The 27126-nt window shown below is 43.5% G+C and overlaps 2 protein-coding genes across 4 annotated transcripts in view; one reads left to right on the forward strand and one right to left on the reverse strand.

Moving 5' to 3' along the window:
• Window positions 1–7471, reverse strand: part of ptgr2 (prostaglandin reductase 2) — a 24644-nt gene extending 17173 nt beyond the window's left edge. The window contains exon 1 of the mRNA XM_055864024.1: window positions 7370–7471. The gene's annotated coding sequence lies outside the window, so the exon portion shown is untranslated. The remainder of the gene's footprint in view (window positions 1–7369) is intronic.
• Window positions 2075–27126, forward strand: part of mideasb (mitotic deacetylase associated SANT domain protein b) — a 33731-nt gene continuing 8679 nt past the window's right edge. Inside the window, exons 1-8 of one of the 3 annotated variants that reach the window (XM_055864017.1) lie at window positions 2075–2452; window positions 14831–16923; window positions 18725–19045; window positions 19567–19921; window positions 20816–20882; window positions 23147–23289; window positions 23549–23652; window positions 26080–26155. In XM_055864017.1, the coding sequence (XP_055719992.1) occupies window positions 15172–16923; window positions 18725–19045; window positions 19567–19921; window positions 20816–20882; window positions 23147–23289; window positions 23549–23652; window positions 26080–26155 (2818 nt within the window). In that variant the 5' untranslated portion in view covers window positions 2075–2452; window positions 14831–15171. Of the gene's footprint in view, window positions 2453–5883; window positions 6431–14830; window positions 16924–18724; window positions 19046–19566; window positions 19922–20815; window positions 20883–23146; window positions 23290–23548; window positions 23653–26079; window positions 26156–27126 lie in introns of those variants that run through there. The other 2 variants (XM_055864018.1, XM_055864016.1) reach the window with 2 other exon arrangements.

The following is a 27126-nucleotide window of genomic DNA, read 5'->3' on the forward strand; positions in this document are numbered from 1 at the left end:
AACAGATCACCGACCATTTCGAATCCCACCGTACTTTCTCCACTATGCAATCTGGTTTCCGAGCTGGTCATGGGTGCACCTCAGCCACGCTCAAGGTCCTAAACGATATCATAACCGCCATCGATAAGAGACAATACTGTGCAGCTGTATTAGTCAAGGCTTTCGACTCTGTCAATCACCACATTCTTATCGGCAGACTCAACAGCCTTGGTTTCTCAAATGACTGCCTCGCCATGTTCACCAACTACTTCTCAGACAGAGTTCAGTGTGTCAAATCGGAGGGCCCGTTGTCCGGACCTCTGGCAGTCTCTATAGGGTTGGCACAGGGTTCAATTCTCGGGCCGACTCTTTTCTCTGTATACATCAATGATGTCGCTCTTGCTGCTAGTGATTCTCTGATCCGCCTCTACGCAGATGACAGCATTCTGTATACTTCTGGCCCCTCTTTGGACACTGTGTTAACTAACCTCCAGACGAGCTTCAATGCCATACAACTCTCATTCCTTGGCCAACTGCTCTTAAATGCAAGTGAAACTAAATGCATGCTCTTCAACCGATCGCTGCCCACACTTGCCTGCCCATCCAGCATCACTACTCTGGACGGTTCTGACTTAGAATATGTGGACAACTACAAATACCTAGGTATCTGGTTAGACTGTAAACTCTCCTTCCAGACTCACATTAAGCATCTCCAATCCAAAATGAAATCTAGAATTGGCTTCCTATTTCGCAACAAAGCCTCTTTCACTCATGGTGCCAAACATACACTCGTAAAACTGACCATCCTTCCGATCCTTGACTTCGGCGATGTCATTTACAAAATAGCCTCCAACACTCTACTCAGCAAATTGGATGCAGTCTATCACAGTGCCATCCGTTTTGTCACCAAAGCCTCATATACTACCCACCACTGCGACCTGTATGCTCTCGTTGGCTGGCCCTCGCTTCATATTCGTCGCCAAACCCACTGGCTCCAGGTCATCTATAAGTCTTTTCTAGGTAAAGCCCCGCCTTATCTCAGCTGACTGGTCACCATAGCAGCACCCATCCGTAGCATGCGCTCCAGCAGGTATATCTCACTGGTCACCCCCAAAGCCAATTCCTACTTTGACCGCCTTTCCTTCCAGTTCTCTGCTGCCAATGACTGGAGCGAACTGCAAAAATCACTGACGCTGGAGACTCATATCTCCCTCACTAACTTTAAGCACCAGCTGTCAGAGCAGCTCACAGATCACTGCACCTGTACATAGCCCATCTGTAAATAGCCCATCCAACTACCTCATCCCCCATACTGTTATTTATTTTTCTCATTTGCACCCCAGTATCTCTACTTGCACACTCATCTTCTGTACATCTATCACTCCAGTGTGTAATTGCTATATTGTAATAATTTCGCCACTATGGCCTATTTATTGCCTTACCTCCCTTATCCTACCTCATTTGCACACACTGTATATATACTTTTTCTATTGTATTATTGACTGCATGTTTGTTAATTCCATGTGTAACTCTGTGTTGTTGTTTGTGTCGCACTGCTTTGCTTTATCTTGGCCAGGTTGCAGTTGTAAATGAGAACTTGTTCTCAACTAGCCTACCTGGTTAAATAAAGGTGAAATAAATAATTTTTTAAAAGTATGAATACTTTCTGAAGGCACTGTATGTCTGTCCAATATGAAAAACCTAGTGAACATTGTCCAATATGAATGGGCTAATTAACAATGGGGTTTAAGTGTTTTCTAAAGTGTATTTTATAATTGTAACAATATTATTAATATTGTTAGTACTATTATTATTAATAGTTGCATTAAAAATAATGGGTTTTAATTGTTTTACTGCTGTTACCATGATAACTCTAGTAATCATTCATTTTAATGCTGTAACAATAATGCCAATGCTATAATATTATTTGTTCTGTAAAGGCGTTGACCTTATTTCCTTTTTTTATATTGTTAAACAAAATTCAAGTCTGCTATCATTTCCTCAAAAAAATTTAATAATTCTGACAATTATACTACTTTTATTTTGAAGGGAAATCGCCGAGCTCAGGGACTTCGTGCTAGGTCTTGCTTATTCTTGCTGGCAGAACGGAGGTGTTGCGGTTGACACTTTCTTTTCCTCTACTCTTTGCGATTGAGCATTTGCGTCACCTACAGTAGGGTATCGTTAAATGTATTGAAATGGTATGCGCCATGGTTTCTCATAAATTGTAGATATTCTTTGTTTATTTATTTTTTATCTCTGTCGCAATACTTGAAGAGATTAGCGTAGTTTAGTTGGCATCGCAACAACTCACAATACAGCATTCGCTATAGTTGCGTTCACAATCATGCAATGATTTCAGCAGCAAGAGTAGGAAGTGACGCTTCGAAAAGCAGAAAAAAAGTTTTCTGTTTCTGAAGAGAGAGAAAATGCCAACTAGAAATTGTGTCAGCGATGCATACTAGCCTACAAGGTAACGTATAACCTACTTTGCTTTTATTCATGTGTGTAGTAATGTAACAACTTATTCATGTTTTTAAACTGCTCTATGGTTAAAAAAAAGAAGCCGAGGTGTCAATATAAGATTCAGGATTCATCGTTATTGTCCCCTCCCTGCTGGATATGTCAGCGACAATGGTTGCATCTAAAAAAAAACACATCTCAATGAATCTTCATGGAGGTCCTGCTGATGGATCTAGAATTTCTATGCAGTAGTCTAGGCTAGATACAGATTCGCGTGGTTCGATATAGCTCGGATGCCAAGAATTGCTGCGCGATGATGTGTAGCCTTGTGCACCTCCCTAGTTGTGCCTGGAGAAGCGGGTGGGTGTAATTTGCCTAACATTTCCAAAACGGTCCGCCCTGCGAAGGCGATCTGTTTGACATCCGCAGTTTTTATGAAAGTAAAGTCTTAGTGTATAAAAACAAAACAATCACGACAGCTGTGTTGGGAACTGGAAGTTTCGGTACAATTTTATAAATGCCTACAGATACTTTGTTCGTTCGGCGTGGTGGGATCTTTTTGTGTCGGTAAAATGTATTATGAGAGAAATGGCAGTGGAAAGGCCTTTATGTGCAAATATCGATATAATAACCATCATATCTAAGTAAACTTGGAGTCACGCGATTATGTGGTCGCTGGTGAACTCGGGAAACCATGTAGTTTATTAGCCTACAGATTAAATAAGTTATGAATTAAACGGGGTGGTGAAAGTACTGTGATCTTGATTCTCCTTTCCAATAAATATCGATGGTCTTATTCTGGTGACATGATGATCGATGCATATCATGCAGTGATTTTTATCGGCAAAACGTCAATTTGGTGGAAACACCACTGATGGGAAAATGCTCATTTTCTTTATGCAAATTCTAGAGTATTCACATGAAAAGCTGTCATCAATTGGATGGAAACCTAGCAATACACAATGAAGGACCTAAAATGATGAATCCCATAGGCCTATTGGTCTTTCACAGTCAGGCCAACCCAAGCTGTAGTCTACTATGCATGTAGGCTAATAGTATGCCAATTATTGAAATAGATAAAGGAGACTGTCAACTGAGTCAGAAATTCACAGGTTTCAGATTTGTACCAATTTCTTTTCCAGGTTTTCGCTCTCTAAGTCACACTTTTTAAATAGAAAAACAACCAAAGTGGATGTTCTAAGTCGACAACAATGCTTAAACCACATCAGGAGAACACTTTTGAGGTCTGGGTAAAAATCTAAGAAAATTCGATTTTTTTTGTGTAGTTACCCTTTAATTTAACTGTACGTCGCCTAGCACTGTTTGGTTAGCATGTTTCTGTAGACCACATGAGATGGCGTTTGCAAAACAAATGGCCACTGGATTGATGCAAATATTAATACTATCATTCTGCCAGGTGCAGGCATAGGCTACTTTGTAGCTAGTTAGTTTTTGTGAAAGTTTTTCCATCTACCAGAAGACGGTTAGGCCTATCATTAGCAACATCACCATATTTTAACTGAACCTTAATTGCTTGAAACCTGGACGTTTTACTTCATATTATGAAGCATGTCTTACCTTGCTTCAAAGTAGCCTATAGCCAAAATCCCAACATAGAAACCCAGAGGAAATTATTGTATAAAGATTTCCTCATATGGCTCTCCTGTTCTATTGGTTTTCAAATCAATTTTCTTTCATTGTCGAGCAGCCAAAGGCATTATCCTAGTCATATTAGCAACCCATGATAGTTGTTGCATCTTTAGAATTCCCCTCTTTCTACATTTCTAACGGATATGTCCATCTCAGTTCTTGAAACCGCTCGCATGTGTGGTGAGCATTTTAGAACGGCGTTTTCCCGCAAATTGCGTTTTGGAACGTTTGCGCGCGGGACCACTGCTGTGTGCATATTGCTGCGCTCAAAATGTGAATAAATAATAGTTTGTCAACATTGTAAGCTAAACATTCTGATCTGTTCCATTAGCCGTATTAATTGATACGGCGTATACCTCCACTACCTTACTTTGATACGCAGGCAGCTCTTTGTTGCAGCCCTTCTTCCTGGTCTATAGCCAGAAAGTGTCCATCTGTCTGTAATAACACACCTGAGCTACTGTACGGGTCCTGCACAGAAGAGTGGACTAGACTATAGTCTTCATTTTATTAACAGTTTAAATATGACCAGTTTAATGACAGACAATTATAACTAAGTCAATGGATGGATATATTGTTTGGCTAATGGATATTTAGAGGCGATTAAAAACACACACCTCTTTAGGCGAATTTGAACAATTTAAAGGAGAACCTCACACTCTAGGAGCTCAGATGCAATCATTTAATAACCCAATAACCAACGTTTCTACAGACAAGCTGTCTTCATCAGGGTATAATGACCAACACTGCGGGATGACTAGTTTATATCGTGTCAAAGGACACACACAGGTGTCTGTAATCATGGCTGGGTGTGGCCTGATATCATTGGTTAATTCTCAGATATAAAACATACCAAAAACATGAATGGATAGCATAAGATCATAGATACAATTTGGCTACATAGGCCTACAAACATTTGCAAAAGCAAAATCACAATAATCACTAATGAATATGCCATGTGCCAATAATGGTTATGCCAAGTGCCAAACATAATTTCTCTTTAGAGGGTAGATTTGCATCTTACTTCTACAATCAATTTGGTCATTTAGGCCTTTCTCCCAATGAAAGATTGAAAGAGTGGATATGATATGGACATCGCTTTGATTCAAAACCATGACACACACAATCCTACATATCTCACGCACTCTCACATAGCTTGGCTTGCATATCTCTTATGCAGCGAATAGCATGCACAAATGTTTTCAGGCTTTGTAGCGTTATTTTAAGGTACAGCAGAGAGAGCAGAGTGCAGAGCATACCCTGACACAGAGGGACTGGCAGTGTCTCCTTTCTGTCAGCTGGAACACGCTTGGTCATGGTCACTGCTATTCGCTATGCACCCCAGTTGTGCAGCCAGTCTGCATTCATACAGGAGCATTTGAAAACAGTAGAAAACAGCAGCACTTGAAAGCTGTATTCCTTTAGTCCTAAATCTCAGTGCATCTCTCTATCAATGACTGATAGAATGAATGAGTCTACCTGCTGATTCATTGAGATCAGTGTGTATGAGATCATAGATGTGACATCTCATAGTGTCACCCCGAAGATGTCTTGCTGCTTTTTCCTCAATGCATCTTCAAAAAGGCAGCTGCAGTTGGATTGTGGGGTTCTGCTGATATACTGTGTACTTAACAGTTTGTAAAGTGTAGATGTTAGTGTACTCATGAGTGTGTGTGTGTGGGTGTGATGGCTGTGTAATAATGCTGTAATAATGTTGAAGCGCAACAGCGGAAGAATACTGAGAGTAGGCAGACATATTCTCTCTAACTTGGAACTAGTGCGAGGCGCGCCCCTGACATTTTTCATATTGATGGGATTTAAATAAGGGCCCCTCTTTGTATCAGTAGCCGACTGACGGAATTTCCCCGCATGGATCTGAGTAGAGTTTGCCCAGTAAATTACAGCGCTTCGCATACAAGATGAAAGCCATATATGGTCGTGGAAGTAGGTGTGGCAAACAGACTGGAGGGGATCACAAGACAAGCTGAAAGAGAACGTTTGAGAGAGCGTTCTACAGTGAGAGAAAAAAGGTCGCATATGACAGCGGTGTGTTGTGTGCATGTGGGCTGTTTGTGCAATCCTAACGCAATAATGTCCACATTTTTGCAGCTCAGTGCCCAATTTCGGACTGGATAGCACTTATTTTCTAACGACATCGATCTACCTCTCTCTTTGACTTGAAAAATAATAGTGAGGTCAGCATAGAATGACTCAACGCTAGAGATGTATGCTGTCGTCTCGGTTCGATTGCACTGCTGGGCGCGTGTATCTGGGGATAGTTGCTGCACTGGTTGGTGGTGGGTGATTGTTGGGGCGTCGCAGAAACATGACAAGCACGGTAAGTGATCGGATAGCAACTTTGATTTATTTATATATCCGGCTTTTTGATCGGTAAATATGAACTAAGAAACATGCAAGTGAGTGGATGACATTAGTTGTAAACAAAGTTTACCATTTCATTACATAGGCTTCTATGCATATTGAACATGAAGATTGTTGATCAGCTGTTGATACCTGTGTGTGTTTATTGCTTAATATGGGTATTTTCTTAAAAATAGGAAGCAATGTCAGTTCCTATGACGTAGGCTATTAACCATGTTGACAAGTTGAGCAGCCCTAGCTGCGCGGTTTATATTATCCTTACTTTTGTCGTGGTGCTTGTGTAGATAGTCTAGTCCACTCGTGTAGCCTATATAGGGTGCATTGTTGTCTCACTTTGTTGTAATGTACCATGGATTTAGTGACTGGATAATCCGTTTTCTGTAACAAAGGGCTGCCTTCTCGTAAATAGCGCTGAGCTGGCTGGCGGTGGGGACGAAGAGGAGGCGGGGGTTCAGCAAGGGTTGTTCAGATGTAGGACGCAGCATGTTTATTGTGTGATTTTTTTTTTTTTGGTGCTGTCTAGGGGGGAATTCTCACTCCTCCATGTCAAATAGCCAGCCTATAGCCGACATCGAATGTGCGTTCGCTTTCACCGCGATGCCCCATTGGCTGCAAGGGTATTCGCTGTTTAAATTAAGAAACGCTCGGTCGTCTCAAGGATTAGGTAATTATGGTTGACGGTACAAACCTAGACTACATTAACGGCTTTCCTTGGTTGGGTTAATAAACCCGACAGGGGGTTGTGTAATTAGCTGCAATGCTCGGTCCACTTTGTCATGCCCCTACTACTCTACGCCCGATCGCCTACAGAAAGGTTAGGGGGAAATCGTGTTATTGTGCAAATATTTCATCATGCAGAAACCCTTCCATGAAAAACAAACCATGCAAAACTCACTCCATATGATTTCTGTTGTTAAGCAAAATAGGCCAAGACAATGCGTCTTGCATGGTCTTCTCAAGCCACGCCTCTCCCATTCCCGGAAATTGATAGAGGTATTTCTTCATAAATACAGTGACGCATGCACATTTTTTATATATATATAGCTATAGCGGAACCGCATCTACAGAATTGTTCATAATTTGGATTTCTGAACAACCTTATAATTTAACAAGCATACAGAACAACACGCTATAATATAACGTGGTGTTTAATTCTCCTTGGACAATGCGATAGTGTCCTCACTCTGAAGTGTGCGTGGTCGGTCAGACAAGTAAATTACTGTATATATCCTGCCACAGTGCAGGATATGAGCAGCTGCAGCTGTCTATTTTAAGGTGTGTGTGTTTGCTAAATGGTTGCTGCCTAGGCTAAACAGTAGCCTACCACCTTTGGAGAATGTAGTGCGTGCTATCAGTGCATGCTACAGTATAAAATGTGTTTTAAAAGAAAAAGACTATAAAACAACTATTGAGTCATGTGTTGTTGTAAGTTCTACCAAATATATTTTGCACAGTTTTTGGTCACCTGTACCTTGTATAATCAGTGTAGCCTACCATACAACAAGGCATATAACATGTATACGTCTATATTATAGACAACTGTACGCTGGCCTACAGCCCTCATCTCGGCCTTGTCTGCCTGAAGGAACAGAATTGGTGCAGCTATCGATTGTTCTCTAAGCTACTCTTCGGGCAACAATAAATAGCTCATATTATAATAGCCACATTTCGTGGCCACATTTCGTCAACTACTGAATAGGGGATAGCATGTGATATGCCTGAGTAATATATACTGAACAAAAATATAAACGCAACAATTTATAGTTCATATAAGGAAATCAGTCAACTGAAATACATTCATTTTGCCCTAATCTATGGATTTCACATGACGGGGAATACAGATATGCATCTGTTGGTCGCAGATACCTCACAGATAAGGTAGTGGCGTGGATCAGAAAACCAGTCAGTATTTGGTGTGACCACCATTTGCCTAATGCAGTACGATACAGCTCCTTCGCATAGAGTTGATCAGGCTGTTGATTGTGGCCTGTGGAGTGTTTGTCCCACTCCTCTTCAATGTCTGTGCGAAGTTGCTGGAATTTGGCGGGAACTGGAACACGCTGTCGATCCAGAACATCCCAAACATGCTCAGAGGGTGACATGTCTGGTGAATATGCAGGCCATGGAAGAACTGGGACATTTTCAGTTTCCAGGAATTGTGTAGAGATCCTTGCAACATGGGGCCGTGCATTATCATGCTGAAACATGAGGTGATGGCGGCGGATGAATTTCACGACAAAGGACCTCGTCATGGTATCTCTGTGCATTCAAATTGCCATCGATGAAATGCAATTGTGCTCATTATCCGTAGCTTATGCCTGCCCATATCATAACCCTACCGCTACCATGGGGCACTCTGTTCCCAATGTTGACGTCAGCAAACCGCTCACCCATACAACACCATACACGTAGTCTGCGGTTGTGAGGCCGGTTGGATGTACTGCCAAATTCTCTAAAATGACGTTGGAGGCGGCTTATGGTAGAGAAATGAAAATTTTCTGGCAACAGCTCTGCTTGACATTCCTGCAGTCAGCATGCCAATTGAACGCTCCCTCAACTTAAGACATCTGTGACATTGTGTGGGTGACAAAACTGCAGATATTAGAGTGGCCTTTTATTCTCCCCAGCACAAGTGCACCTGTGTAATGATCGTGCTGTTTAATCCGTTTATTGATATGCCACACCTGTTATCCTGGTAAAGGAGAAATGCTCACTAACAGGGATGTAGCACATTTGTGCGTATGATACATTTCTGGGATCTTTTATTTCAGCTCAATATAACATGGGACCAACACTTTACGTGTTGCATTAATTTTTTTGTTCAGTGTACATATGCAATAGATGATCTAATAGATATGTTTATGTCATGTTTATTTGTATTTAGCCTAAGTCAGACCTGGTGCAACAGTTTGCACAAACACATCAAATATATTCTTATACAGACCAGAGGACAGTTGCATTACATTACATTGTATTGTATTGCATTGCATTACATCGTCACTACTCTCACCATCGAAAAGTCCATCTCTTCAAACTGTAAATTCAATTGCAGAGGGGTCTGTATCTTTGTGCATTGGGAAGATGAGCGTAGTATACTCTGCACAAACACTATGCCCTCAGATACACATCCAGATTGTGATTATCATAATGTGTTGCCATGGCAATGAAAGTGATGCCCAGAAAGATTTGGACTACAATAAATGTGCCTTTTTTTCTCGTATTATAATTTTTTACTCTTCGGTCGACTGACTAGCTGTGACGGAAGTTGAAAATGTAATATTTTTCACTTTTGGCCTTTTTTTCTGAAGAAGGTTATTGTGACTCATAGTTGTTCTCTCTCATTGTCCTGTCTCATGCCTTTCCCTTTTGACGATGCAGGAACAGGATCAACGGGTGACAGGTTCCCCTTTTGTCCTGGATGATTCGGAGACATCTGAGTCAGAGCCTCAGTGCAAAAAGAGCAAGTAGGCTGCATTCCCTATATGGTGCACTACTTTTGACCAGGGTCCATAAGGAATAGGGTGCCAATTGGGACGCTACCCAAGTAATATTTTGCCACAGGGCTATTCCACGGTAGCCTAATGAGGCTGAGACACAGATTAAAATGTATTAGGGCTGTCCCGACTAAAAACAATCTCGATCGAACACCATTCGTCTGTTCTTTCGACCAATCTATTGGTCCAAATTTTAAAACCTGTGTTTTTCCCTGTATAGACACATCCTATGTGTTTTAATCAACTATAGTTACTGAGCTTGTCTGATGCTATTAAGCACACTGTTTGATTCAATAATTAAGACACACAACTGACTAGAGGGAGTCTGACCAGCAAATTATTTGATTGGGCCGGGCCGGGCTCAGACTTGCTGTGTTTTAAAAAAAGACTGTGACTTTCACCCGTTGTCTTTCTCTCCTCCCTGCTGCAGCAACCACCACAGTGTTGCTGAAGCTGCAACATAATTACAGCCATTTCTGACTGAAAAGTTCTGTTACCCGAAATCCCTCATTTGTTTAGGAAAAACATTCCCGCTACCCTTGCTCTCTTTACGTGACACATGTAAGCATCGCATGCACATGACCAATAGGGCCTGACCTATAGCATATCATAATCACATCAACAAATTGGTTATAACAAACTCTGAACACCGTATCAGAAAAATGGATGCAGAGGACGTAACAAATAAACTCGAAGCGGAGGAATGTTTACTGGTTGCTCAGAAGGTAAAGGGGAAGTCAGATGTGTGGAATAAATTTGACTAGTTGTAGAAAATACTGGAGATCTAGAAAAATAAGGTAAGGAGCAGGCACTGCGTGCAAACTGGTGCTGTTAGATTACAATATTACTTTTCTGACCATTTGGAACGATGTAAACAACACTAAATAAATTATAAGCCTACCAGAGAGTCTGTTGTTGTGTTTTTTTTGTTAAGCCTCTTACAGAAAAGACAAAATGGTCGCATGGAACGGTATATTTATTGATTAAGCTAATTATTCAAGGCTCGCTTTATTTTAAAATTAAAATGCTTGATTGCATTTCAAATCATGAATGACTTGTATGCTGTGTGATGACTTGAACGAATTAATGATTGATTGATACAGTAGCCTATATAACTATTGAAATACAGGCCTAAGTAAGTTTTAAGGTATTAAGATTAAACAGGATGCCCTTTGAGGCCTACAGCTGTGGTAATACAAATCAAATCAAAGTTTATTTGTCACATGCGCCGAATACAACAGGTGTAGTAGACCTTACAGTGAAACGCTTACTTACAATCCCTTAACTTCTTATGGCTGCAGGGGCAGTATTGAGTAGCTTGGATAAACGGTGCACAGAGGTAAAGACTGCACAGAGGAAAACACTCTGAAGTTTCTAAAACTGTTTGAATGATGTCTGTGAGTATAACAGAACTCATATGGCAGGCAAAAACCTGAGAAAAAATCCAAACAGGAAGTGGGAATTTTGAGGCTGTTCGATTTTCAACCAAGATCCTATTGAATTCACAGCGAGATATGGATGAGTTTGCACTTCCTACGGCTTCCACTAGATGTCAACAGTTAGTAGAACCTTGTCTGATGCCTCTACTGTGAAGGGGGGCTGAATGAGAGGGGAATTAGTCAGGTCTGCCATGACCTGACCATGCTCTAACCATGCGCGTTCACATGAGGGAGCTCTGTTCCATCGCTCATCTGAAGTCAATGTAATTCTCCGGTTGGAACGTTATTCAAGATTTATGTTAAAAACATTCTAAAGATTGATTCAATACATTGTTTGACATGTTTCTACTGACTATTACGGAACTTTTGGACATTATCAGCTTTTAGTGAACGCGCTTCCTGACATTGGATTTGTTTACCAAACACGCTAACAAAAATAGCTATTTGGACATAAATGATGGACATTACCGAACAAAACAAACATTTCTTGTGGGAGTCCTGGGAGTGCATTCCGACGAAGATCCGCAAAGGTAAGTGAAGATTTATAATGCTTTTTATGAGTTTTGTTGACTGCACAATTCGGCGGGTAACTGTATGGCTTGCTTTTGTGGCTGAACGCTGTTCTCAGATTATTGAATATTGTGTTTTGCCGTAAAGCTTTTTGAAATCTGACACAGCGGTTGCATTAAGAACAAGTGTATCTTTAATTATATGTAAAACATGTATCTTTCATCAAAGTTTATGATGAGTATTCATGTTATTTGACGTGGCTCTGCAATTTCTCTGGATATTTTGGAGGCATTTCTGAACATGGCGCCAATGTAAATTGAGGTTTTTGGATATAAATATTAACTTAATCGAACAAAACATATATGTATTGTGTAACATGAAGTCCTATGAGTGTCATCTGATGAAGATCATCAAAGGTTAGTGATTCATTTTATCTCTTTCTGCTTTTTGTGACTCCTGTCTTTGGCTGGAAAAATTACTGTGTTTGTCTGTGATTTTGCGGTGACCTAACATAATCGATTGTGGTGCTTTCGCTGAAAAGCCTATTTGAAATCGGACACTTTGGTGGGATTAACAACAAGATTACCTTTAAAATGGTATAAGATACATGTATGTTTGAGGAATTTTAATTATGAGATTTCTGTTGTTTGAATTTGGCGCTCTGCACTTTCACTGGCTGTTGTCATATTGATCCCGTTAACGGGATTGCAGCAATGCAACAATGCAGTTTTAATAAAAATAAGTGTTAAGTAAAAGATAGACAATAAAAAGTAACACAATTTTAAGAGCAGCAGTCAAATAACAGTAGCGAGGCTATACCGGGTACCGGTACAGAGTCAATGCGGGGGCACCGGTTAGTTGAGGTAATATGTATATGTAGTTAGAGTTAAAGTGACTATGCATAGATAATAAACAGGGAGTAGCAGCAGCGTAAAATAGGGTGAGGCCATGCAAATAGTCTGGGTAGCCCTTTGATTACAAGGCTGCTATTCTAAGCCTAATAATGACATTACTTATTATTTTAATGATGATGATAATAATAACAATAAGAAGGAGATCAAGAAAAAGGAGGAGAATTATTATTATTACAAATAATCTTTTTGAAACCGTGTAAACAGTGTAAATTTACACTGGAGTGTCAGAGTGCGCTCCGATTGCGCTCTGGGCGTTCGTAAATTCAGAGCGTTGTCAGATTGTCCATTTGTAAATTTAGAGCGTTTTGCTCTCTGAGTGTTTCGAGCGCACACTGGACACTGGCTGAGGAGTAGGGTTGATCCGAGTGTTCTGACCTCACAACGGCAGTCAAGCACCCAAGCTAACTGGCTAGCTTGCTAGCTACTTCCAGAAACAAATGAGAGAACACCTCACTCTGACCATTTGAATTGCCCTAGCAGAGCTGGTTTGGCTGTTTTCATGTTGTCTGGAGCGTTGGTGACTGTAACTGTGCTGCTAGCAACAATTTAACTATTTTTTTTCTGCCGATGTTTACTGACACCAGTCATATTCAACGGGTGTTTCGCGTTTGTAAATTCATCAGTTATTCTGCGGTCTGGCACATTCAGATGAGAGTGCTCTGAAATCGGAGTAGATACCCATAATGAATTTACGAACACACCCTAAATAATTTATAAATAATACCAGAGAGGCTGTTGTAATGAACAAAAAAAGTGGAAAGCCTTTAATACAGAAAGCAAAGATTAAAAATTGACGAATTTGTGAAAATGTCGTTGTGTGAGACTTAGGCTCTCACGGAATCAGTAGGTTATTAAACAGGCAACAGAAGCAGGATCTGTCTTATTTCTGCAGATATATATGGATGATTTATAAAGCCAGGCACATTTAACAGTTAGGCTGTTGATTATAGACCTAATTTAAGTTGGTTTCCTCACCTTTCTTAGACAACTAAGGCAAGGGCTGTTTTCTCGTCTCCTCATTCTGCTGCTGCCTCCGCCGCATTGTTCCCAACATCTGGTTAACTTTGCTATAATGCACATAGCAACATGGTCTAGGAAAAGACGCCAGTTCAACAACACACTGATGTGTTTCAGAACCGCGGACAGCGACCGCTATCCAACGCGGGAGAAAGCGCATTTGTTATAAAATAATATTTTTATTAGTGTTGCACCATTGTTCTTATTCAATATAACCATATACAATTTCAGTAGCACGTTTTGGAGTGATGGACTGTGCCATCCCCATTCCTCCGGGCCTCCACAATGGATCAGACCACAGACAGACGCGAATCAGACAGTTGTTTTTGCTACTGCTCGACTAAAGAAATCTCAGTCGACCAACAGCCTATCGACCAAACAATCGACCAGTCGACTAAATGGGGTCAGCCCTAAAATGTATGTCAAACAAAACCAATGATTGCGAAGTTAAAGAAACGATGCAGCTCTTTGGACTACTTTTTTAAAAAATCTGCAGAACATTTTACAAAAACGTATTTACTTGGCGTGTACATGCAAAGTTTGTTAACAGAAAGACGGCATAAAATGTAGTGGAAATTGTTAAAAGTTGTCCTTGTGCATGGAGTTGTATGGTTCGTTTAACTTTGCAATCATTGGTTTTTGTTTGGCATACATTTTAAAGTGAAAGATCTGAGTCTCGGCATCACACCTGCTTTATGTTCCATCTGAATTATCACTGCCCATGCCAATATCATCATGTTCAATGTTGCTGTCCGAACCCTCTCTTGAATTTATCTCGCACTCCACATATACACACACGCTTTCATTCCCACCCAACCCAATACATCTCCCTGGTACTCCATTGTGTTGGAAAGGCCCCCAGGCCATAGCAGGTTTTCACATGGCTGCAGGCAGCTTTTACAATAGGACCATTAAGACTTGTGTTTTCGACCTCTCTGGACTGCCCTGTAAAACATGCCTGACCACTCTGGTCTCTTCACAGGGTGTCTCCCATAAATGAATGGTGGAAAGTGGACATCCAGACATCTCTATCAGCACCGGCAACCTCTTAATACACCAGGAAGAGGAGATAAAGGGAAGAAGATTGGGTTTTTGTCTACGTTTAGTCCAACTCCCTGGCTGTTGGTTGCACATGTGCTTTGATGATTGCCATTTAAATATGCAACCCCCTCTCCTAGGGTGTGTTTTCTGAACATTCTATTCCTTTTGTCTTCAGATTGGGCCAGTTAAAGGGGCCATTTGTGGGTGGTTTGTGTGGCTGGGGGACTGTTATGCACCTAGTACCCCATAGCCCCCCCCCACCTCAACCTCGCCCCGTTATTCATGCTAGCCATGAGTTTACCACCCCAGCAGAAACCCAACAGTAAGAGAACAGGCAAGCGCATCTCATTTTTCAACGACCAAGGAGTGGCGATGAAGGAGACGTCCTCTCAGCAGCATCCAGAAGGTTCTTACTACGCCCTTGGTGCCCCAGCCTCAGGGCCTGGTCCTGGGCAGAGTGAGGCTGCAGGCACCGTCTCCTCCACAACCTCCAACCCAGAGGCCGCCCATACTGGTATGTACCTCAACTCAGTGATATTCAGCCCAGAGAAAGGAGACCAGAGTCGGGGACATTACCAACAGACTGTACCCATGAAGTGGGTTCACCAGGACCCAGCAGCCCAACCGCATCCTCCACAAAGAACTGGGACTGGGAACTGGACACAGGGTGTCACTATGGCTAACTGGGGGCAGAACTTTGCTCCGTACCTAGGGGGTGTCGGTGACTCACGTTCCCAGGTCCAGAATGCCTTTGTCAAGCAGCAGATCCGTGAGGGGCCTTCACCCCTGCAACCACAGCAGCCCCAGCCCCCTAGTAGGGCTGCAGAGAAGCAGCCGCAGCAGCAGGTGGTTAACCCTAACTCTCTCCCTGCTGGAGGAGAGGCCTACAGAGACATTATGGATGTGGCCAAGGCTCACAGTCTAGAGTGGGAACAGCAGCATCATACTTCCCAACAGCAGTCCCAGTCCCAGGCGTTTCCACAGACCCTTAAACCTGGTGCTCTAAACGCCCAGCAGCACAGCACATCCAACCCTGGGGGCAGCTCCGTGCTTCAGCCCTTCCAGCTCGCCTTCGGCCAGCCCAAGCAGCACCTAACGGCTGGCTACTACCAGGTATTTCAGGGGGGCAACAGGACTTTACCCAATCTGAACTACACCCAACAACCCCCACAGCATCCCCAACCGCCACAGCATCCCCAACCGCCACAGCATCCCCAACCCCAACAGCATCCCCAACCCCAACAGCATCCCCAACCCCAACAGCATCCCCAACCCCAACAGCATCCCCAACCCACACAGCATCCCCAACCCACACAGCATCCCCAACCCACACAGCATCCTAAGCTCCAGCAGCAGCTGCAACAACAGGAGCAGCAGAAAATACAGCAACGTCAACAGCAACAAATATTACAGCAACAACAACAAATGCAACAAAAACACCATCAGATGCAGCAGAAAATGGTTCAGCAGCAACAGCAGAAAATACAACAGCAGCAAATACAGCAACGAATACAACAACGACGCCAAATACAGCAATTGCAGCCACAACCACAACATGTACTAGAATATTACCCCAGCAACCAGAACCCACCTACCCACCCACATCCTCTCTCCCAGCCGCCCGTGTTGGTTCACTCCCAGGAGACCATTCCTCCACCAACCCCCCCAGACCTCAAGGAGACGTCCCCAGACTCTCCACACATTCCCCCCCGCACAGATCCCCAGTTCCCCCACAGAGAGACGCAGCTCCAACCTCCCCAGCTGCAGCCTCGACGGTCCAGGAGACTCTCCAAGGAAGGTGGACCACCACCAGTTGACAACCCTTTTGTAATCCCATCTGATGGGGCCCAGAACGGGGCCTCTGAAGGGCCAGGTGGAGCCCCCAAGGTGGAAGAGGTCCACGCTGCCCAGTTGGCCACTACAGGGGTCATTCAAAGCACATGCAGGAAACTAAGGGTTTCCCAGGAGGTTAACCTGGAGACACTGGCCCAGAAAGCCTCAGAGATGGAGTCACTACCGCCACACATCGTCAAGGTAAATATTGCTGCATGTCCTGATGCTTGTGGTAATGCTTTGAAGGTTATAGTGTAGTTTCATGATTTAACAGGGATATCCTACCCTCAATTGTAACTAGGAATGAGCCCTGTTATCCAGATATCTGGGTATCTGAACGGAAGTTAGTATTCGATTACTTGAGTGAGTGTTATGTTCTGGAGAGAGAGAAATTGTCGGCCTATTTTGACAATGAAAAAGCTTATTTATGAATTGAATTAGATTTATCCTTCGAGGATATTATACCATGACATACCAACATTTTGAGTGTCATTTTTATAACCATGCGTTGAGCTACTGCATTTAGCTCTCCAGCCTACCCTGACGTATGCTATACTCCCCACTTCAAATAGCAATTACAGGCACGCACCGAACAGAGTTTCCACAAGACATGACACCGACCAATGCAAAACACTCACCAGAAAACCATTTCGAAACAGAATCAGTTCACGGCGGAACTTTTAGCGAGTTCACTGTTGCGAGGGGGGGGGGGAAATCATACTTTCTTTTAACTATCTGTCTATCCTCAAAAATGTCATGATATTATTTAAATATTGTCAAATGCACACCCCTAATTTCGAACCCAACTTTTAATGCATGCACTCACTCACAAATCTATTCGAGAACACAGTGCTGAAGAGTTACTGGTCTGTAGGAGCTGCATTAATAGGAATCTTTAAGAGATGTTAAAACGTCCATTCTGTTGTTGTTTACCTGGGTATAATTGCAGAGGGATTATGGCTGCCTTATCTCGAATTGCAACAGACAAAAACCTTAATGCATCTGCCAAAGCCAACTGAGTCAGACATGTTGTTGTTTATGAGTGATTAGCACTTTGCTGAGCAGAATAAGCAGTCATCAACCCAATATAGTTACAGTAGAACTGATTGATTTTGCAGGACAGAGCATCACAGTGCATTTAAAAAAAAAAAAAACATTTTTTTTTACATTTCAGTCATTCACGGTCTTCAGGTACATTGAGAGATAATAAGCACTGCTCCTGATTTTTTTGTGTAAAGAAACTGCTCAAAGTTTTGACCTATTACTTTATAATACATTACAACATGGTGAGTGATGATGGTATTGCTGGGATATGCAGCCCTGGTCTTCCCCTACGTGACTGTGCAGTTAGCTAGTAACAGTGCACTCCCACGTGGGTGCCTCGTGCCTTACCATATACATTATAAAAACGGACCGCTACGTTGCTGAATGCTGGCTGGACCCATTTCACTCTGCACTCCTCCCCCATTCATTCCACCACTGGGCTGAAATTCCACCCCCTGGGGGAACTCTGTTGGGGAGGGGTACAGGCAGAAGCCGGGGGGCCGGTGTCGGGGGGTGCAGTGCTCAGCAGAATGTATGCCTCTCTTTCTCCTGTCCTGGTGTTGGGGCTGGAGGCTTGACTTTTCCACTGGGAATAGACAGTGAATAGGGCTCCAGGACCAGGCCAGGCTCACTCCTATAGGCTTCTGCCACGCTCACTCACTCACTTCAGCTGATCAAATACTCCACTCGGGATGAGCAACAACCTCACTTCATTTTAGACTGTTAATTTAGGGAATGGAAAGTCACTTCCCGGCAATATACTTCTGTTAGCTTCCGGGCAGTATGATTCTGCTGAAACAGGTTTTCCGTACCTCTACTTCAACACGACAATACAAAGGTAATACATTACGTAGTAAGGAATAGCTATGGTTGCTCATTTGGTCTGTAAAGGAAGCCTGTTCAGGTTGCCTCAAGTTCGATATGGGATGATGTGTGTATGTGTCTGTCTCCTCCGCAGGAGGAGCCCCAAAGACCCTGGAGCCCCCAAAGACCAGCGCCACGGCGAGGGACCATGGAAAGAGATTCAGGAAGCCACAGCGCCAAGCGACCTCGTGATGAGAGCATGATGCCCCTGGTCATCCCTGTGTCAGTCCCCGTACGGAGGCCAGACACCCTCTCGTCCTCATCCTCCCCAGACAGGGCGCACTCTATCCTGGGCACAGGCTGGCCACAGCGCCCCTCCACGCTCCAGGACATGACCAGCATGGACCGCAAACCCTCCGTCATCGTCACCCGCCGACGATCGCTCAGGAACTCTCTGACGGAAAGCTCAGGACAGGTGGGTCCAGGAAGTCTTTCCCTCCCCTCACACCTAACTAAGGAACTTGGTTCATACCTCCTCCTATAATCCCTCATATCTTGCCACCATCTTCTCTCCCACTCCCCCTTATCCAGCACCCCACTCCCCCCTGGTTCCCCCATGTTCTCTCTCCCCCCTTGCCCTCAATCCGAACCTCCCTCCCCCTACTGCCTCAGATCAGGTCAAGCAGATTAGCAGGGGTTATCCACACTATTGAAGGAGATATAGCCTACTACTGTACTGTACATACAGTACAATCTGTGAGGGAATATGTACTGTACAAGTACCATGCTGGGGGTGAACTGGACATGTAATGTATGGGAGGATAATTCTACATATTGTAGAATGTATCCTCTCTCTTTAGTATCTGACCAGATAAACAACTCACTTACAATACCTCTCTTCTTACTAACTGGTGTATGCTAGTTTGGACATTGGAACAGTGCTGTGTTGTCAGTTATGTAAGTATGTTTGTATTGATGTTCTACCTCCTCCTTTAGAACGGCGGAACCCAGGGAGGGAAGGACGACGACGACGACGACGGAAAAAAGTCCAAACGGCGTCCCCGGCCCGAACCTCTCTTCATCCCGCCACCCAAACCTGGCACCTTCATCGCCCCTCCTGTCTACTCCAGCATCACTCCCTACCAGAGCCACCTCCGCTCCCCTGTCCGGCTGATTGACAACCCCCTGACCATGCCCCCCTACACCCCCCCGCCCATCCTCAGCCCTGTGAGAGGGGGATCAGGTCTCTACTTCTCTACCTTCCTCTCCTCTGCTGCAGCTGCTGTCTCCAGCCAGGGTCTGCCTCCACCCATAACACCCAAATCAGCCACACGCAGCCTGCTGAGATCCAGTGAGTACCACTACCTGGGGTCCTACTGGGGGTTTTAGTTCAAAGATGTTCTATCTAAATCCTACTGGGATTTGTAGTCCAAACATAACTCAACCTGGGTCCGACTGGGGGTTGTAGACCATTTGGCACCAGTTTCCCAGGCACAGCTTAAGACAAGTCCTGGACTAAAAAACACTTTCAATGGAGATTCTTTCATGCTTTTTAGTCCAGGGAAAGGCTTAGTCTGGGACTTGGAAACCAGACATTATGGTTTGAACAAGCTGTGCTCAGAATGGACTGTAGCTGTGGGAGTTGAACCATAACTTTATTCTTTCATATAAACTTTTCTTGAGTAATATGCATGAGGTTAGCTCAGTTACTCAAAATCTGTGGCTCTAAATAGATATAAGGATAGTAAATTAGAAAGTTCACCCAGCAGCATACCGCCCTGCATACCACTGCTGGCTTGCCTCTGAAGCTAAGCAGGTTTTGTCCTGGTCAGTCCCTGGATGGGAGACCAGATGCTGCTGCAAGTGGTGTTGGAGGGCCAGTAGGAGGCACTCTTTTTCCTCTGGTCTAAAAAAATATCCCATTGCCCCAGGGCAGTGATTGGGGACATTGCCCTGTGTAGGGTGCCGTCTTTCGGATGGAATGTTAAACGGATGTCCTGACTCTCTGTGGTCGCTAAAGATCCCATGGCACTTATTGTAAGAGTAGGGGTGTTAACCCTGATGTCTTGGCTAAATTTCCATTCTGGCCACCATGGCCACCTAAATCATCCCCAGCTTTCAATTGGCTCATTCATCCCTCCTCCCACCTGTAACTATTCCCCAGATCGTTGCTGTAAATGCGAATGTGTTCTCAGTCAACTTACCTCTCAGTCAAAACGTAATACGTTTTTTTTGTGTTTTTCAGACAGCGTTGACATAACCCCACCAGTCCTCTCTGCAATCGGCGAGGCCACTCCAGTCAGTATAGAACCGTGAGTACAGAACCCACACTAGGGTTTAATATTTCCCTGAAAATCTATACATTTTTCTTCCAGAGAAAATTACAACCATCTTTGTAATATCCCGGTATTCCCGTTCAACACGGACAGGAATCTACTGATTTCCTGTTGCATTTGTCACAATTTCATCGACTCAAAGTTCCGTCAAAGTCACCACACAATTTGTTTCTGTAGCATAGTTTGAATGTAGACCTGAAGTATTGTGAAGTTAGTAGCCTACAGCCTAGTTAAAATGACATTTGTTTTTAGCTTACCTTTGGCTGAAAGATGACAGCCAGCTCGTTGGCCCTTTTCTCTCCCCTTGCACCTGGCTCAGGGGGTTATCGGAAGGTTGAGTTTTTGTCTTTTATAATAACTCGCTTATTGTGGTGACTGTCACAGGGATGACCCCTCTGCTGGGTTGCAGGCATTGGGTCACTTAGATGAGTTGTTTTCTTTAAAAAGAGCCAGGTTGAGTTTTTGATGCTGGGTTATTAGGATATTACCCAGTGAGTCAGATCAGAAGACTGGAGGAGTGGCTTAGTTGGGGTGTGGCTTTCAGATAGTTATCTTTGGCCCCCCCCGTGAGAGTCACATTTCATTCCGGTTCAGCTGTTCTGTTGTATTGTTATCTCATGTTAAGGTTGAACACTGACACGTTTGTAGCTTTTAATGAGGCGTACACACGAGTATTAGTTCTCCAATGTTGGGATAGTTACCACTTTGTTACAATATGTAAATACTAATGTTATACATTTTATATTGGAATATGTAAATTGCAAAAATATTAGAGGAACATTTGAATTTACAGTGTACAAAGGTAACATGATGAACAGGAATGACATATACTCTCACGAGTGGCCAAAAATATCTACCTAAAAGAGACGCCCCTAATAGGCCACGTCTCCTGAAAATAGCCTACGGATTAGAATAAAAAAGTCCCAGCTGCTGGATCAATGCAGCATGAAAGTGAATATAAACCCAACTAATGGTTCAATGAACCTGTTTGGGTAATCCAAACCACCCAACATGTTGGGTTAGTCACGTAAACCCAACTGGCTGGTTCAAAATAACCCAGTTTGTGTTCTGTCCAATATTTACCCAGCGCTGGGTTACCAGCTAACCCAAATTGGGTTGTTTTTAACCCAGCATTTTTTTGAGTGTAGTAGCAGCGATTCAGCACCATGGATAGCGCCGCGGTTGAGCAAATCCCTGCAAATCTGACTAGTCAAACCCGTGCACATGTCTATTTCCTCGAGCACATTTGTGGACACAATGTACCAGACATTTTGTTATTAAGTGAGTAGGCGCAGTTTATATTTTGAAACGTAATACAATGGGGAAACAACAACTATTGTTTCTTGTTAGACAAGTCCATTTAGTGTTCACCCAGATCAGCTCATTACCAGGGCTAGTTCAGGAGGCAATCTTTGTGAAAGGTGCAGATAGAAATGTAACGAATACAACTGACGTGATTCTTTATTCTACATAGGCCTCCTATATTTCTCTCGGAACGTTCTACAACGTTGTGCCCTGCTGAATGCGCCCCAGCTAGCCCACTCTGCGAGGAAGGAGGAAGGGCCTGAACTGTGCTCGCAGTCTGCAGGCCTTTGCAATTTGTGCACAGGCAGGGAGCAGGCAAAATAGCGGCTGCGTTCCAGATGGTTTCCAAAGCAGCCATTAGCTATATTTGGAGTATCCTGAGGGTAATCTGATAGACTAACAGCATAATTTTTATCCTGTAGATTTGGGTGCAGAGCTTTATTTCTTAATGATTAGCTTTGGCTTATTTCTGCAACACAGCCGACCCCTAGGTAGCTACATGTCTGGATAAGAACGTTTATTCACGTGATATTTATTTTAAATAGAACATTTACAGTAGTTACAAAAGATTCCCTGTCAATGACAATAATATGATTTAGAGCCCTCCAATTTCAAATCTGGACCTCAAAGCCAGTTCCAATGCGTTTTTCCATTATTCCCCTCTAGTCAGGGACTGATTTAGACCTGGGACACCAGGTGGGTGCAGTTAATTATCTAGTAGAACAGAAAACCAGCAGGCTCTGGACCTCGTAGGGTGAGATTTGAATACCCCTGATTCTAGAGTGTTAGCCATAACAAATGGCTGTATCCTCCACAGACACCAGAATGGCGAAGGCTATGCCAAAGCAGAGCGAAGATGGTACCTCATGCAAACAAATGTAACCCCTCTCTCTGTCTTCCCAACCAGCCACTGACTGTACATTCTGTCATCTCAGGCGTATAAACATCGGCGTCCGGTACCAGGCAGAGGTTCCAGAGCTGAGGCAGCGTTCAGCGGCCAAACACGACCTTCACAAGGCTGAGCTGGTCTGGGCTCCTCTCCACGACCTGGAGGCTAAACCTGGACACCATGAGAGAGGTAACAGACTAGCATATCAGCTGACACATCTTTAATACTCTGTCCTAATACTGTCAATAATCAGGTTGGTATTTGTCAAATTTAAATGAGTCTCAGTGAATCAAACGTTCAGTGTTGATTTGAAGAACCCAATGACAACAATGGGCTGATCACGCTAACTCGATCTTGATCCCAATCTCTTTCTTTCTTTCTTTCTTTCATCTCCTTCCCTCCCCCCTCCCTCCCTCTCTCCCCCCTCCCTCCCTCTCTCTCCCTCCAGTGGATGACCTCATGCACCTGTCATGCTCCAGCGCTCTGCACGGAGGAGGGACCAATCAGGAGCTGGTGCTGCACTGCCTGTACGAGTGCAAGGGTGACATCATGGTGAGCAATCCATGATGGGTCATGTTGACTGAGAAGGGATGACCGGGAGGGGATGAGAGCTGGGTTGTGTTCATTAGGGCACACTGTAGCGAAATGGGTTGAAAAAGAAAAAGAGTGTTTGATAGTGGACAACTGCAGATTGTATCTGTCTGCTTGTGATGGTTATCATCCATTCTGTGTCTACTGAGAACAACCGTGGCTTTAGTGGGTGTGATTTAACTGGGCGCAGGCTGTGTTCCAACATCCTACTAGAATAACAGCTAGCTATACCACCTCCGAATGTATACAATACATTCATAATATAATAATATATGTCATTTAGCAGACGCTCTTATCCAAAGCAACGTACATTCATCTGTGCATACATTTTACGTATGCGTGTCCCCAGCGGGAATCAAACCCAAATGGTCACTCTGTGGCTACTGTAGCGCAGCACTCTCTTCCTACTGCAAACACAAATGGTGTATGGTATGGTGAGGGGTGGGCTGTGTAAACTGTGTGGTGAATATGTAACAGGTATGATACAGCACAGGGGCTATTGAGTTCACTATTCCTCCTAGTAGCCATGTTCTCTTTGAATCTATGTAGGCAAGACAAACTTATTTTCACGATTTCACTATCCTCAAAATCAGTGAATCGTAGCACGTTTTTGGTCTCATTCAATAGTTTTTACCTGATTTAAGTAGCATCCTGTTGAAAAATTAGGTTTACACGATTATCAGTTCTGATGCATATCCCAGTGCTGGGGTAGTTACCACTTTGTTACAGTATGTAAATAATAATGTTGTTAATGTTAAATTAGAATATGTGAAGTGCAAAAATGTTCAAGGGTCAGTTTTATTTGCAGTGTACGAAGTTAACATGATGAACAGAATGACGTTTCTCTCACGGGCGGCCAAAAATAACTATCTGAAAGCCACGCCCTTAATTGGCCACGCCTCCTGGAAATAACCTATCAATTAGAATAAAGAAGACCCGGTTTCTGGGTCAACGCAGCATTAAGGTGAATATAAACCTGCAGGCAATGGTTAAATGAACCTGTTTGGGTAATCCATACCACCCAACAGGCTGGGTCAAAATAACCCAGTTTGTGTTCTGTCCAATATTTACCCAGCGCTGGGTTACAAGCTAACCCAAAATGGGTTGTTTTTTTACGCACCATTTTTTTGTGTAGTAGCAGAGATTCAGCACCATGGATAGTGGACCAAATCCCCCCCAAATCTGATGAGTCGAGCCCGTGCACCCGCTTTTGTTATTGTGACATCATGGAAAGATGTTGCAAATGTCTATTTCCTCGAGCACATTTGTGGACACAATGTTCCAGACATTTTGTTAATAGTGAGTAGCTGCAGGTTATATTTTGTGTCTCGGCCAGAGCCATAAAGATAGTTTGGAGATTGCCTTCAGTAACTGCGTTGAGAGTTCACATGTAGCCTACACAAGATATGATTCAGCTGGGCACAGACTAGGCAACGCTTCCTCCTTAAACATCCCTCGCCCCCTCAGCATCAGCCAGATCAGCTTACATCAGGGGCCTGTTCATTAGTGCACAATGTAGCAAAAAGGTTGCTCAGTTGAAAACGTTCGTTTGTGGAATGTAGTAACACGTGACCCATGTCAAAATAATGTCATATTTCGATGTAAGATGAAGCACGCTCACTGTTTTTTACAACAATTAAATAAATGTATTACTACTTTAACCATGGAGACAGTTTAAAAATGCGCCTAAACAGAATTTAAGGGGCATTCTAGAAAGAGCTCCCATAATGACTGTGCCCATTCATTCGGTCGCCCTAATCTGTGTGTTGTTTTGTTATAAGATATGCCCAGTGCTCCATATGCCCAATGTAGAAAACAGACGTATACACTGATACAGTATACACACACACACACACACACACACACACACACACACACACACACACACACACACACACACACACACGCTCTCTCTTACTCACACTGGAGTAAAGGTCACATATGTTCAGCAGAGTGTTCAGAGAGAAAGAGAGAGACATTGAGTTAGAGGAAAGGAGATGGAGAAAAAGATAGAGGAAGAGGGCTTTATGGTAGTGGCACCATGTTGTTGTCAAGGAGACCGAGGGTGGTTATCAGTGTGTGCGCCCACTCTCTCTCTCTCTCTCTCTATCTCTCTCTGTCTCTCTCCAGCATCAGGAGGCATGCTGTTGCTCTCTTACAGTAGCTCTCCGGGTTAATCCATCCCATCACAATTACCAACAGATCAGCATCAATATCAAAGAATCAGTCAAGCATTACTCTGATCAGCGTGTGTGCTCTGGAAACCAACCATCCAGCCCTTTGATTTCCAGTATTGCTCAGTGTCCCGTGAGCTGTTGATCTACGTGTTTACTCTTGAGAGTTCATTTGTGAACGATTGGGTTGATAAAGGCTGTTCTTTGTGTTCAGGGAGCGTTGGCCTTCCTGCTGTTGAAAACCCCCGTCTTCCCTAAGGACCACCGCCTCGGAGACTACCACTACTCAGGTTTGTCATGTCATAGATTAAGACGCTATCTGTGCAGTATTAGCTCTATGGGTGCGGGTTATTTCTTACTGTGTCCACTGGGTTATGTTGTGTGTGTGTGCATTCCTGCAGGCAGGCCTGTGTGCATAACTCTCTGTGGGTCCTTTTACTGAGTCAGAATCATCAAACTTCACTGGAGTATGTCAAAGTGCATTCCTGCAGGCACGCCTGTGTTGTGTGCTGGCTTGCATGGGGCCTTTTTCTTCTATTTTCTATACTGAACAAATGTATATAATCAACATGCAACAATTTTACTGAGTTACAGTTCATGTAAGGAAATCAGTCAATTGAAATACATTCATTGGGCCCTAATCTATGGATTTCACATGACTGGGCCTGTGAGGGCATACGCCCACCCACTCAGAATAAGTTTTACCCTACAAAAGGGCACTATTACCAACATAAATACTCCTCAGTTTCATCACCTTTCTGGGTGACGGGTCTCAGACGATCCCGCAGGTGAAGAAGCCGGATGTGGAGGTCCTGGGCTGGCGTGGTTACACGTGGTCTGCGGTTGTGAGGCCGGTTGGACGTACTGCCAAATTCTCTAAAACGACGTTGGAGGCGGCTTATGGTAGAAAAAATGAATATTAAATGATATGGCAACAGCTCTGGTGGACATTCCTGCAGTCAGCATGTCAATTGCACACTCCCTCAAAACTCGAGACGTGGCATTGTGTTGTGACAAAACTGCACATTTTAGAGTGGCCTTTTTATGTCCCCAGCACAAGCTGCACCTGTGTAATGATAATGCCGTTTAATCAGATTCTTGATATGCCACACCTGTCAGGTGGATGGATTATCTTGGCAAACGAGAAATGCTCACTAACAGGGATGTGAACAAATTTGTGCACGGACTTTGAGAGAAATAAGCTTTTTTTGTGCGTATGGAACATTTCTGGGATCTTTTATTTCAGCTCATGAAACATGGG

Source organism: Salvelinus fontinalis, chromosome 15, assembly GCF_029448725.1.
Source record: "Salvelinus fontinalis isolate EN_2023a chromosome 15, ASM2944872v1, whole genome shotgun sequence".
Taxonomy (NCBI): Eukaryota; Metazoa; Chordata; class Actinopteri; order Salmoniformes; family Salmonidae; genus Salvelinus; species Salvelinus fontinalis.